The 13,620-nt window shown below is 42.8% G+C and overlaps 1 protein-coding gene across 3 annotated transcripts in view; it reads left to right on the top strand.

Moving 5' to 3' along the window:
- CORO1C (coronin 1C) overlaps positions 1 to 13,620 on the top strand; it is an 84,197-nt gene that overhangs the window by 28,139 nt on the left and 42,438 nt on the right. For all 3 annotated transcript variants that reach the window (XM_066370670.1, XM_066370668.1, XM_066370669.1), the window contains one exon: positions 2,993 to 3,192. In XM_066370670.1, coding sequence (XP_066226767.1) covers positions 2,998 to 3,192 — 195 coding nt within the window. In that variant the 5' untranslated portion in view covers positions 2,993 to 2,997. The remainder of the gene's footprint in view (positions 1 to 2,992; positions 3,193 to 13,620) is intronic.

The raw sequence follows: 13,620 nt of genomic DNA, 5'->3' as shown, positions 1-13,620 counted from the left end.
ACTTGGACATGCCTGTCTCAGTCAGCACAGGCTGTGGAAGCACTAACTTTTCACACTGCCTGCCCTGTGGCTGACACTGTGATCCATGGGTGCAGCAAAAGAAACTGTGGATCATTCTGACTCCATGTAGTAAGGATGAAAACAAGTTGTCACTGTGAGTAATATAGAAATGACTTTTAAAACTGTTTTAGTGTGTAAGTCAGCCAGCAGATTTGCGTAATATCTTTCAATGAACACATTTGATGCACTTCACATATATATATTAATATTTTTAATGTTTATATTGTTGGTGAATTATATGGTATTTTGCTTATTTGAGTCAAGAGGAAAAGTTGTCTTTTACTTTTCAAGTTAGAGGCCTTCCTCAAATGTCCATTCACATTTAACAATGAGGCACAAGAAGCTGACCTGATGCCTGTGTGAGCAAAGCCCCCCCCCCCCCCCCCCGACTTCACAGCGGGTGGTGAAGTCTGATTTCTTACCAGGTGGGGCAGGTAGTATCCAGGTCTGGCAGCTAGTGTTCTGGCAGACCCAGGAACCAAGGGCCAGGAGGCTCCACTGTACAGAAGCACATTGTCAGTGTGACACCTGTTCATACCTGTGCCAACCTGTGCTATGTGTTGTCCTGCCTAGGGCATGCAGTCTGGCTTTTGCTGGAGCGAGTGCAGGGCAGTCCTCTGGTTGTACAGCAGTGGAGGAGGTGATCTGAAAGTTTAACTGCTGCTGATTTAGGCTTCAGTCAATTTTCTCTGCAGCCCCTCTCCCACATCCCTGCCTTCAGAGACACACAATTTCTCTTCTGTGTTCTCTGGGGTTTCCATGGGACTTGGCGTCCTTCTACATGAGCCCCTCCTCCAGAGGCACTCAGTGAGAGCGTTCGCACCTCCGTCACCTGTACATGAAAGGTTCCATCTTCTGTTGTCACATTTGCTCTTTTAGGCTCCTTTCTAGTGTCCTTTCTCTTGTTCTTTGGTGTTTATACCTGATTTTATTCCTTGACTGTCATTAGGATTTCAGGAAGGAGTGGAGATAAATTCCACTTATATTTCTTTTGTAAATACCTCCTCATGTCCTTTGTGTAATTTTCTTTTGGGATTTTCATGTTTTGAATTTGTAAAAACGTTATATGTGGGGGATATTAATTCTGGCACCTGGTGCAGTCTTTCATTTTATTTTAATTTTCTTATGAAACACTTGCTGGAAGGTACTGGTGGGGATTTGAGCTTTTGCTTACTTATACAGATGGCTGTGTAGGGAAATGGATCCTGAAACCAGCTGGCTGTTGGTTGGCTTCTGTATAGATGTGCTTTTCTTGTGGTTTTCACCACTCATGGAAGCTCTCGAACTTCCTCATGCTTGAGAATTATTCACACTGTTTCGCAAATGAGGGGCCCTGGCCAAGTGGAAGCAAATCATTTGCCATCACCTCTACCAAGTTCTCTAAGTGTATGGTCCTGGTAGTCAGTGGGAAAGGTCTGGCAACAGCTGGGCTGAGGAGCATGGGTGCTGAAGTGCTTGCCAAGGATCTGTTGCTTTCAGCCCAGCCACATGCCTCAGGCTTGGAGAGAGCAACTTTTACACATGCCTTGGAGGGGAAAAAGAAGCTCGGGCACAAATAAATTCTCTGCCTCTGCGTTTAGCAGTGGGCCCAGAGCCATGAGAAAGGAATTAAAGGGAAGGAATTAGCAACAGCCCACCATGTGTCTCATTTGGCATGAGTGGACAGGTGTTAGCCCTCCTCAGTACATGGGGGTCAAGATGGCTGGTTTTCAGCTGAGTTGTCAAGGGTTTGACCGTGTTCCATTTTCACATACATTTTCCCCAGGCCCCTTCTTTCCGAGCCAGTATGAACAGAATGTCCTCCAATAGCAGCTAGGAAAATGACATTGGGTACAGTCTAGGAAACCTCACCAGGAGGGAACTTAAAGCATAAAGCTTTCAGTGCGTATGTCTATCGGACAGCGTAGTGGAATTGGGAGTCTGAAATGACCCATGAAGAAGCCCAGGAATACTACCCCTCTTCCAATTGAATGATCAACTCTGATGTGAAAACCCATCCTGCTTTTATTTCCTCTCTCTGAGGTTTCCCTTTATTCTGTCCAACTGCTAACTGTCACAGTCATTCCAGGCCTTTCTAGGCCTGGTTTATTTTCACAGCTCTTAGCCCACCATCTTGCTTTAGCCTCTTCCTGTCTAATGGTATGCCACCATCAGACCTCTTGTCATCCTAAACATCATTTTCATCACATTCCTCTCCATTTAAATCCTTGCTATTCTTCTCAAAGGCCTGGCTTTTGATCTATTGTCTGCCTTAGTCAGACTCCTGATAGCATCCAGCACCTAGAGTTTGGTTCTGAGTTGCTCTGATTATTATGCCTGTGTTGGAAGGCTATGGAAGACAAGGGTAGTTGCTTATATTTCTTGAATTCTCCACTACACATAGTTGATCTTGTGGAAACACTTGTGAGCGGGCACAGTTTTCAGACAGTAGAGTGCTGATGTCTGGGGAAAATGCGTAACACTGAAAAATTACTTTGGCAAACTGAGGAAAAAGCCAAAATACCTTAACTTTTTTTGTGTGGGGGGTGCGTTCTTGAGTTTCAGATCTACCACATAACTTAACGTTGGCATATTCTTATTTATAAAAGAGGAGTTGGAGTTAATCTTTCAGTTCCCACCCAATCCTGAAAGGCTACTTTTCCTTCATTCTTTGCCTTGAACTTTTTCCTGAAATTAAAACTGATGAGCAGTTTTTGGATCCTGAATTGGGAAATTTTCATCTCTTTGTCATTCTTTCCCTGACGCATTTTTCAGTGTTCTCTGGGTATGTGCTGCTAAAGGAATTTTGGATTTGCCATTTGGCTACTTTTTTAGGAGGGCAGACAAAATGCCATACCATTCTGGTTTTTTTCCTACGTGGAGCTTTTCATTTGTCAAAGTAAACCTTTCAGTTAGGTGCATGATTTTAACTTAAATTTTTGTTCTTCTACAGACACGATGAGGCGAGTGGTACGACAGAGCAAGTTTCGGCATGTATTTGGACAAGCGGTGAAAAATGACCAGTGTTATGATGACATCCGGGTTTCTCGAGTGACCTGGGATAGTTCCTTTTGCGCTGTCAACCCCAGATTTGTTGCCATAATCATAGAAGCGAGTGGGGGAGGTGCGTTCCTTGTGCTCCCTTTACACAAGGTAAGTAATCTGACCTGCCATTCTGTTCACTAAGAATTGTGTGATTGCTGAGACCATTAGACTCTGATGTAATTGAGGTTTCATTCCATGCAGTTTACAGCCACATTGATTTCTCTAATAGAAAATCATTAAACAGAACAGTGAACTCTGTTCTGGGCGTTCCCCTCTAGGGGTGAAAAAGATTAGTATAATGTGAGCATGGGCAGTCAAGAAATTTTATGATTTAGTTAGCAGTTATCCACTTTTCACAAACGTTTTTCCAAAAAGTAGTTTAAAAACACTTGTTTTTAAATAGACAGAAATTTGTAAGGTCATCTTTTTTTGTGTGAAGTCATAAGGGCTGAGACTTTTTGGCTTTTTGAATAGTAAATGGGATGAGGGCCCAAGAAAATGCCCCCAACAATGCAGATGTCAAGTCTGGATACCAGTAAGTTTCAGCATAGGATGGAACAGTGTTAAGTGGTGGAAATAGAGGATTTTTACTGAAAATGGTCTTATGTAACCTTCAGCTTCAGCTAGCTTCTCAGTCCTCCCTTCTCCATTCAGAGAGTCCTCTCCAGAGTGGGGAGAAGATAGGAGATTTGTGATTTTCTGACTGTTCTTGAACATTGTAGGTAAAAATCTATGCTTGTTTTAACAGGAAATCCCAGAATCACAAATAATTGGAGGGAGGGGGGTGTTGCTGTGGTGAGAGAGAGTCTGGAAAGAGTCATTTTCTAGTTTGCTTTGAGAGGAAGATAACGTTTGGTGAGCCCTGGAGCTCTGATGATAAGGGTTTAGCGCTATGAGGATGCAGATGTTGGGTCACTTTACAGCTGTTTCCACTCTGCTGAGAACAGTGGTACTCCCTGAGTCTAAGCCATGACTATTAGGGGTCCTGCTCATCATTATGGGCCATGTGATTCTGAAATTGATTACAATAAAGTGGTTTCTGTCAAAGTATTGTTTCCCATTTTGGTGTTTTTTCCGTAGAAAAGACATTCACTGGGAAAACTTCCAATTCTCTTGTACTTTCCTTTTTCTTGGATGCTCATGACTAACTTGTTTTATTTTAACATCTGATTTTTACTTAGTGACTGGATTGATGTGCTGATACATAGTAGGGCTATTTTGCTATGACATAGGGGATGGATGGCTTTGGGGAACAAATTTGATATATTTTCTTTTTTTTTTTTTTTTTTTTTTTCATTTTTCTGAAGCTGGAAACAGGGAGAGACAGTCAGACAGACTCCCGCATGCGCCCGACCGGGATCCACCCGGCACGCCCACCATGGGGCGACGCTCTGCCCACCAGGGGGCGATGCTCTGCCCATCCTGGGCGTCGCCATATTGCGACCAGAGCCATTATAGCGCCTGAGGCAGAGGCCACAGAGCCATCCCCAGCGCCCGGGCCATCTTTGCTCCAATGGAGCCTCGGCTGCGGGAGGGGAAGAGAGAGACAGAGAGGAAGGCGTGGCGGAGGGGTGGAGAAGCAAATGGGCGCTTCTCCTATGTGCCCTGGCCGGGAATCGAACCCGGGTCCTCCGCACGCTAGGCCGAATTTGATATATTTTCAAATGTATCTTCTTATAGGCAGAGCCAATGATATTTTAAAGGTGAGTCTTTTCATTAAATTGAAGTTTAATTTTCTTCTTGGATACTTTTCTTTCTTTTTTTTATTTTTATTTTTTTATGATAGAGACAGAGAGAGAAGGACCAAGAGAGGGATGGTTAGGGACAGACAGAGAGATTAGAAGCATAAATTCTTTGCAGCACCTTAGTTGTTCATTGATTGCTTTCTTATATATGCCTTGAACAGGGAGCTACAGCAGAGTTAGTGACCCCTTGCTCAAGCCAGTGACACTGGGTTCAAGCCAAGCCAGTGACCTTAGGCTTCAAGCCAGCAACCTTTGGACTCAAGCCAGTGGCCCCGCACTCAAGCTGGCGAGCCCATGTTCAAGCCAGATGAGCCTGCACTCAAACCAGTGGCAACCTTGGGGTTTTGAACCTGGGTCCTCTGCGTCTCAGTCTGACGCTCTATCTACTGTGCTACTGCCTAGTCAGGCTGATACTTTTATTTCTGTGGAGAAAATTGTTCTTTAGGGGCAGATAATACATGACACTATTATAACTGTACTTAAACCTGATTTTGGAGTGGGAGTTTGAATTTAATGCCAGGTACATTTGGTACATTTGGTCTCCACAACATTTTAGTTTATTTGTTCAACAAGAGCAAGGGGCATTTGAAAACCTGAATTTTTAGTGGTGGGTATTATGGGTGCCAGCTGAGAAGGTGCTTCGACTTTGTCAGCCAAGATAAGGCACTGGAGTACCATGATCTGTTTGTTTGTTTATTCATTTCAGAGAGGAGAGACAGAGAGAGAGAGAGAGAGAGAGAGAGAGAGAGAGAGAGAGAGAGAGAGAGAGAGGGAGGAGGTGGGGAGGAAGGAGCAGGAAGCATCAACTCCCATATGTGCCTTGACCAGGCAAGCCCAGGGTTTCACACCGGCGACCTCAGCATTCCAGGTCAAGGCTTTATTCACTGTGCCACCACAGGTCAGGCAGTTTTTTTTTTTTTTTTTTTTTTTTTTCAGGGACAGAGAGAGAGTTAGAGAGGGATAGATAGGGACAGATAGATAGGAACAGAGAGAGATGAGAAGCATCAATCATCAGTTTTTCATTGAGACACCTCAGTTGTTCATTGATTGCTTTCTCATACGTGCCTTGATCATGGGCTTTCAGCAGACCGAGTAACCCCTTGCTTGAGCCAGTGACCTTGGGTCCAAGCTGGTGAGCTTTTTGCTCAAGCTAGATGAACCCGCGCTCAAGCTGGTGACCTCGGGGTCTCGAACCTGGGTCCTCTGCATCCCAGTCTGACGCTCTATCCACTGCACACCGCCTGGTCAGGCCAGTTTTTGTTTTTAAGAGAGAGAGCGATAGCAACATCGAGCTGTTCCTGTATGTGCCCTGACCGGGGATCAAACTGGTACATAATCTGTTTTGGAGTTGAGTTTTTATTTAATTTTTTATAGACTGAGAGATAAATTTAAGACTTTTTTTTTTGCTTCAAAGTAATAGAACAAGTTAATTAAGAGGCCTAAAATAAACTTTTAAATGGCTAATCTTCCTCTGAGTTCAGACGGTTCTTGTCATGTTCCACATCTGCAAAAGGCTCTGCGAGTCCATTTTTGCTTTTACAAACCTTGAGAAACTGTGATTTCATTTATGCCATTTAAGGGAGGCCTGTATGCAGTTCCTAAGCTAACTGGAGCTTACAGTTTGATTTTTACTTGCATTAGTTGTCCTACACTTATTAAATAGGTTTTAGTATTTTATTCTTTAACCAGCAATATAGGAATTAGGGTGGAATAAGTTGTTTTAAAAATAATCATGTTTGGGTAGAGTGTTGGTTTTTGGAGGAGCCTCAAGGGGTTTTCTTTCCCAGGCTGTAATACTGTCTGTGTGGCTTTGCTCCTTAAATATTAATTTGTTTTGAAGGAGGTGACATTGGTGTAAACTAAGCCCAGTGACAGCCATTGGAAATAAGGTCAGTACTTGGGGTTATTGACTTTTATAGTTGATGGGTTTACATGTATTAAATGGGGTTTTTGTATATTAAAGTGTGTTTAGCCCTTAGAGTCAGTGTGGTGCAGGGGAAAGAACATGGGTGTAGGAATTGGGGAGCTGGGGGAGGTTCAGTCCCAGTTCACTTGCTAACTGGTAGTGAGACACGGATATGTCCCTCTGTCCTTTTGCTCTTTGATTTCTCTCTGTAACATGAGGGGCTATATATAAAAGTGATTTTTTGCCATGGAAATTCTACATAATCTCAGAAGTGCCTCTCCTATGGTTCTCAGTTGTGGATTGCTTTCCAAAACAGCTGGTTGGATACCCAAAATTTAGCAGTAGTCACACTATTGCTCCATTTCCCCCCCTTCTTAGTGTCAATACATAACTTTGTAAAATAGATGCCTTTAATTTGTGGCTGCTTTTCCACCAAAGCCAAGGCTGAACCCAAGAAAGAAGAGTGGTCTGTGGCCCTACAGACAGCTCTATGCCTGGGAACTCTTGGGAGGATCTACTGTGGTGGCAGGGCCTAGCCCACGAGCCCTGAAGTGTCAGATGACACTCCCCTTTCTTTTCTTCCTAAGACCCTGTCTCTTGACTAGTTATACCTAAGCTGAGCATTAGTAGCTGCCAGAGAACAAAACTGTGTTCCACACTGTCGGACACCCACTACATTCCCATTTGCTGACTGTCCTCTTGATACCTATCTACCTTATAATTTTGATACAATGATGAATATTTGAATAAAGGTCTTAAGTTTTACATGTTTACAGATGTTTATACAGTGCAGGGTCTTTCACTGTCTTTGTTCACGCATGTTCAGTTGGTTTGGTCATCTGTAAACCGAGTGTCTCCTGGCTGCCAGCCTCTCTGTGCTCCAGGAGCATGTACCACTAGTTTTCACCTCCTCCAGGAGATTGCTGGCACAGAGGGGTTTGTCTTTTCTTAGCCCTTGAAGGTAAATATGGTGGGGACCCCACGGACATGGGGAACCCATTAATTCTAATGCAGGGCTCTGCCCTGGAAAAGATTCCTACAACTTCAGTATTTTAGCAACTTTGAAATAGTTTTATAATGAGGTGCTGCTTCTGTTTAAAAGTGAAGAAAAACTAAATTCCCATGTATAATATGAAATGCTTGAAATCAAGATGGCAGGAAATGATGCTCTAGGTGTATATTGGGTTCCAGTATGTATTGATAGCAGTCTGGGATAACTCTAAACATGAACTTTAGGAGATGGGTATGGGGTTTTTGTTTTTGTTCATTTTTTTTCAATTTTATTTTGAATTAGGGGTATGGTTTTTAATAATTATTTCAGAGACTTTAGGTAATGTTTCCTCCTTTTTTTTTTTTTTTATTATAGACAGGCAGGTTGGTTTTGGTGATCCTGTGGAGGCTCTCTGTACATATTAATATTGAATATTCATGTATTCATCTTAAGATGTATTGTGACACTGTCAGAAAGGCTCCCATTTAAAAACATAACCTTCCATGAATTTCTCTTCAAAACTAGTTAGTGTTAGCATGGTCTCTGTCTTCCAGAACTTAAAAATCCAAATTGGAGAGAGCACTAGGGACAAATACATTAAAACATAATACATAGCAAGAGGTACGCTCAGGAATGAAGATCTGTTTATTTTAACTGTATGGTTTATGAAGTTTTTGTTAGGCAAGTTTTATTAGGGAAAGCGGGATTTTTAGAGGTCGCTGCCAGAGGAGTATGGGAAGCACTCGGCCCTGAGGTTAGATTAGCACATGTGGTTCAGGATCTTTTATAAATGCTTCCTTCAAGCTATGGCATGCCTTTCTGTCATGACTTTTCAAGGTGCGGCTTAGTACATTTTCTTACTCTTTGGTCTTTCAGAGGCTGAATAATAGCAGTCTTGCTGAACAGAAGTTGGCTTTGTGGTTTTGGCACTAGAGATCCCCCCCCCACACACACACACAACTGCATACACTGCCTTATCCCAGCAGCCTGTGCACTTGACCATGTGGGCACAACAAGCCTCTCTGTGGAGTAGCCACCCTCGTGATGTGGGACTGAGGCATTCCCATTCCTGTTGTGCACCATGTGGGATATGCAGACACATTAGTGTTTGTGGTTAGGTGCGTGTGTACACATGCACCAAAACTTCAGATCACAGTGAACCTGTAATCCTAACTTCAGCAAATAAGGGTGAGGGGAGTTGGTTAGAATTATATGCTGTTGCTCTCTTCACATGGGTGGAGGATGCAAATTGGAGAGCTGTCTTTCCTAATTGCTTCCTCCTTCCTCCTTGACTATTCTTAACTGGGAGAACAGGTAAGGGGTGGCTAATTTCATCTTTTTAATTGTCTTGGCTTGCAGCTCTGCTTTGGGCTAATGGGATGGGTGTGACCAGATCTCTGTTAACCTTTTGAGTCACTATCTCCTCTCTCCTTCTAGTTCCAGGTCTCTGTTAACCTTTTGAGTTACTGTCTCCTCTCTCCTTCTAGCTCCTCTGGTATAGCTAGTTGTAATAGTACCTTATATACAGTTATGTTTCTGCCATTCATTTTAGAAATTGTCTGTGGGATATTTGAGATCTTCCTGTATTTAAGTGTATGAGTTATCTTTTAAATTCATCTTGTAGTGTTTTCAACTAAGGTTTTGTTAAAAAATTCAGCCCTATAGAGAAAATCATTTCAATGGATATTTTCTTAGTTCTCAAGGATGGGACATAGCTATGCCTTCTAGAAGCATAGGGAATAAATTAATTCATTACTTAAAGTAGCTGCCTTAGGGCATTAGGACTTAATTCTCTCACAGAATTTGGTTTGACAAGGGCTGCTTTAGAGCCTTTTTCTGCCATATTTATTGAGGAAGAAATCTTTATTCATTTTAGTCCATATTCTGAGTGACTCTTCTGTTCAGTATCCAACTCACATGTTACCTCTAATTTGCTGAGACAGTGGAATCATTCTTTGGGTTCTCTTAGCTGCTTTTCTGTGCTGCTGGTACCACAGGCTGCATTATCACATTGTGTTATAGCTATTCTCTTCCTTAATTACCAGACAAGAGGAGGAAGGTTAGAATCATAGGCTCCTGCTCTCCTGACATTCACTTGGATGGAAGATACAGATTAGATGACTGTTTGAATGGCAGCTCTTGATAACAGGTCCTCCAAAATCTGGCCTTACTTTGTTGTGGTAGCAGCCTTCAGGTGGCCTCCAGTGATTCTTACCTCCTTATGTTCACGCCAGTGTGTGGTTCCCTCCCACATTAAATAGGGTTGACTGTATAACCACTAGGATGTGGTGCAAATTGGTGCAGTGTGGCTCTGAGCCTAGGCCATAAAAGCATATAGGCCTCGCATTTGTCTCTTGGTGTCTCCATGTTCCAAGGTCCATAGGACTTCTCACCAATACCAGCACCAACTTAAAATGTGTGAGTGAGCCACCTTGAAAATGGATCCTGCAGCCCTGGCCAACACCTTGACTCATAAGAACCCAGAGCCAGAGCCAGAACCATCCAGATAACTGCTGCTTTTGAACTTCTGACCCTCAGAAACTATATGAGATAATAAATGTTTATTGTTTTAAGTAGCTGAGTTTTAGAGTTGAGCAGCAATTAATAACTTATACATGTATTCTGAGAGTATGGTGTTTGGTTCATGTTAGGTCACATAATGCGTAAATAAGTGAGGACTTCACACTGTTCTAAAAGACCATCTTATAGTTTTAAGCACTCTTTCCACTTCTCCTTTAAAAAAAATCTATGTAGATATATAAATACATATAGATGCACATTTCTTAAATAAATCAGAAATGAATAATTGGGGGATTCTGTACAGTAGCAAAAGAAAATTATATTATATGGTAAGATCCTTATGTTCCATGATGCTGTCATAGCTAAAAAATGTGTTATAAGGTCATAATCACTATCTTCTACGTAACTTCAAATTATATTATTGGTTTTTGGGAGAGAGTCTAGAATGTTAACATTGATGGTGAGTCTACAGGTGATATTTATTTTCTGCTTTGTAATATCTGTACTTTTTTCAAAATGCTTTACAATGAACTTACTGCATGTCAAGATTATTTTTAAAAGTATTGTCAGTAATATTAGCAGAGCTTGTAAAAGCAGCTAATTGTTGTTTAAGATTTATTGAAATGTAAAACAGTACTTTAAAAAATGACATTCATTCATTCACATACTCATTCCTTCGACATTTGAGCGCCTTCTCTGTGCTATGACTTATGTTGAGTTCTTGTTTTTAGCAAGTTTTGGTAACAGTTGACCTTGATCTCTCCAATGGGGAGCTTTGTGTATGCATAAAGTGCTCTGACTCAGCGACTGAGAGATGAGTTCCACTCGAGGCTCAGAAGTCAGGGAAGACATCACAGAGAGTCTGTTGGAATTCAGACTTTTCCTGTGGGTAGCAGCTAGAGATGAAATGGAAGAGGAGCTCAGCCAGTTCACTAAACTGAGTTAGAGGAGTTGCTCTGTTCTGGGAGGGCCACAAATGAGGTGGGAGCCACATTCGTCGTTCAGATTCCTGGCTCTCTGGGAATTTAGATGGACTTTAGTATTGGAGAAATGGGATGTTTGACTGGAGGGGGATTAAGAGGAGTTTTTTGATAGCAAATCACATTTCTCGGCTCTTTTTTCTCCTTTTCTTCCATTGAAAATAGTGCAAAATTGGTGTTTTCCATGATCATTTTATGGAGGAAAACCAGAGTAAGCACGATTATACATTTTTGGAATTATTATTATTAACTGGAAACATTGCACATTTCCTCTCTGTCAGCTTCAGGAAAAGGCAGTGACTTTATGTCACAGTCTTATAACGAGACTCCAAAATGACATCAGAATATGCTAGGAGTGTCCCCTACCTAAACGGTGTCTCAGTTTTTGCACAGTGTAGAACTGCTGTCCCACTTCTGTTCTTCAGTTGTAGAAATTGAAACTCAGATTGAGTGATTGTCCAGAGCTGTGGGTCTTACATGGATCAGAACTGGGTTTTTATTTAATTTGTACATGTCTAATTTTATTAACATTTCCCCCCACTGAGGGTTGAAAGATTTTTTTTTGGGGGGGTATAGAATCTGCAGTCTAATTGACACTTAATTCTTTGCATCTTTCTCTGTAATTAGAAGACTTAATAACAAAAACACTAGTTTGTCTGGGCTTTGATTTTGTCAGCTTGGAAAATTGTCTTAAGGTTTGGAAAGAACATTGTCTATACCATGCCTTGTATGGAAACAGCGACAAGGAGGAAATTGCAGCAGTTCATGTTTTTGAGGGCTTTAAGTGCCAGGCGCTGTGCTGATTGATAGGTGCCTTGTTTCATGGCCTAGTTCAAAAGGAATAATGGCAGTCTCTTGATGGTGCTTTTCACCAGCACCTGCTGGATCTGCTTTGGCTGCATCTCCCCCTTACTGTACTCTGCCGACAGGCAATTTCCATTCCCACAAATAGCGGAGCTCCATTTGGACGAGGGTGGCAATGCCAGTAGCTCCTGTACAGATGTGGACTTTCAGCCCAGAGTGGCTTTGGTGTTATGGGCAGGGGATTTTATTCACTGTCAGTGTCCTGATGTGTCCTGGAATGCCCATTCACTGTCTCCTGAAATAGGTGCTGTCTGATACCCTGAAAGCTTAAACTGTCAATTGTATGTGCGACATTGTATGTGTGAAAGGCCTGGAGGCAGGAATGTGTGTGTGTGTGTGGGGGGTGTGTGTGTGTGTGCGCGGGATGCAGGGTAGGGCACCAGGTGCAGAACAATGACTTCCAAATTATGTCACGAGCTGCCAGCCTCACGAGTGAGCCCTGCACAGCCTCATTACCACATGAAGTGCCACAGAAGGGCCTTTTCATTTTCTCCCAGTGACTGTTTTCCATAGTCTTGCTGGGGAGTTTGGGAGGGGGGACACTCTGCCCAACCTCAGTTAACAATGGAGCACAAAGTCCTGGCAGAAGGAACCTCACAATGTACCCTGGGGCTATTTTTGATTACAGTGAGTGACTGTGACTCAGAGTGTGCCCCGCAGATGATAGCTTCCCACCTCCCATCCCCTCCTGCCTCCCCTGGAGATGAGCAGGCAGCCTGTCCTTTGTGCATTTCCTTGGCTGGCTTCGCAGACTGCTGCAGTTCACTGATATGTCCACAGCAGCCGGCCAGCAGGCTTGACAGGGCTCTGACAGTGGTTTTTACCATATATGGCCATCAGAGCTCTGGGGCTGTCAGCCTGCCAGGATAATTTCCTTCCTTTGCTTTGATTGGCTGCACAGCAGCCCAGAGAATGGTGGGATCTAGGAGTGTGTGGTGAAGGGAAGCCACTGAGTCAAGTGCAAAGAACATTTAACTCTTTCCTGGCTTTCTGGAGCTCAAGTGTGTGCACAGCACACGAGCAAGTGCTGCCGGCAGAAGCCCTCAGTGTACAAACATGACAGCCCAGTCTGGGAAAGCAGCGAAGGAAAGGTTCCTGAATACAGGTTACTCTGAAATGGACTCAAGGTTTAATGAACAAGTGTCTGCAGCCCGGATTTGTCCAGAAGCCACCTTATTACCATAGGTATCTCTGCTCCTACCAAGTTGAATATCTGTGCTAGTTGTGGTGGGATCTGAACTGAGTGCAGGGAAGGCTGAGCTGGGAGGGTGCACTATAGAGCACGTGTTGGCACTCAGAGGAGTGGTGACTTGAGTTTCTTTTCTGGCTTTAAGTCATGAGTAAATGATACAGGCTACTGAATTGGGTCTCTACTCCTGTCCTCCTGCTTATTTACAACCACATTAAGATGTGAACTGCTTTGGCCATGTAGTCCAAGGCATTTACCTGAAATAGTTGTAATATATTTTTTGTTTTTTTATCCCCATTTCAAAGAGGGTGCAATTTTACTATGAGGCTTGTGGACAAACC

This window comes from Saccopteryx leptura, chromosome 2, assembly GCF_036850995.1.
Source record: "Saccopteryx leptura isolate mSacLep1 chromosome 2, mSacLep1_pri_phased_curated, whole genome shotgun sequence".
Classification (NCBI taxonomy): Eukaryota; Metazoa; Chordata; class Mammalia; order Chiroptera; family Emballonuridae; genus Saccopteryx; species Saccopteryx leptura.
This window is presented reverse-complemented; position numbering and strand designations above follow the sequence as displayed.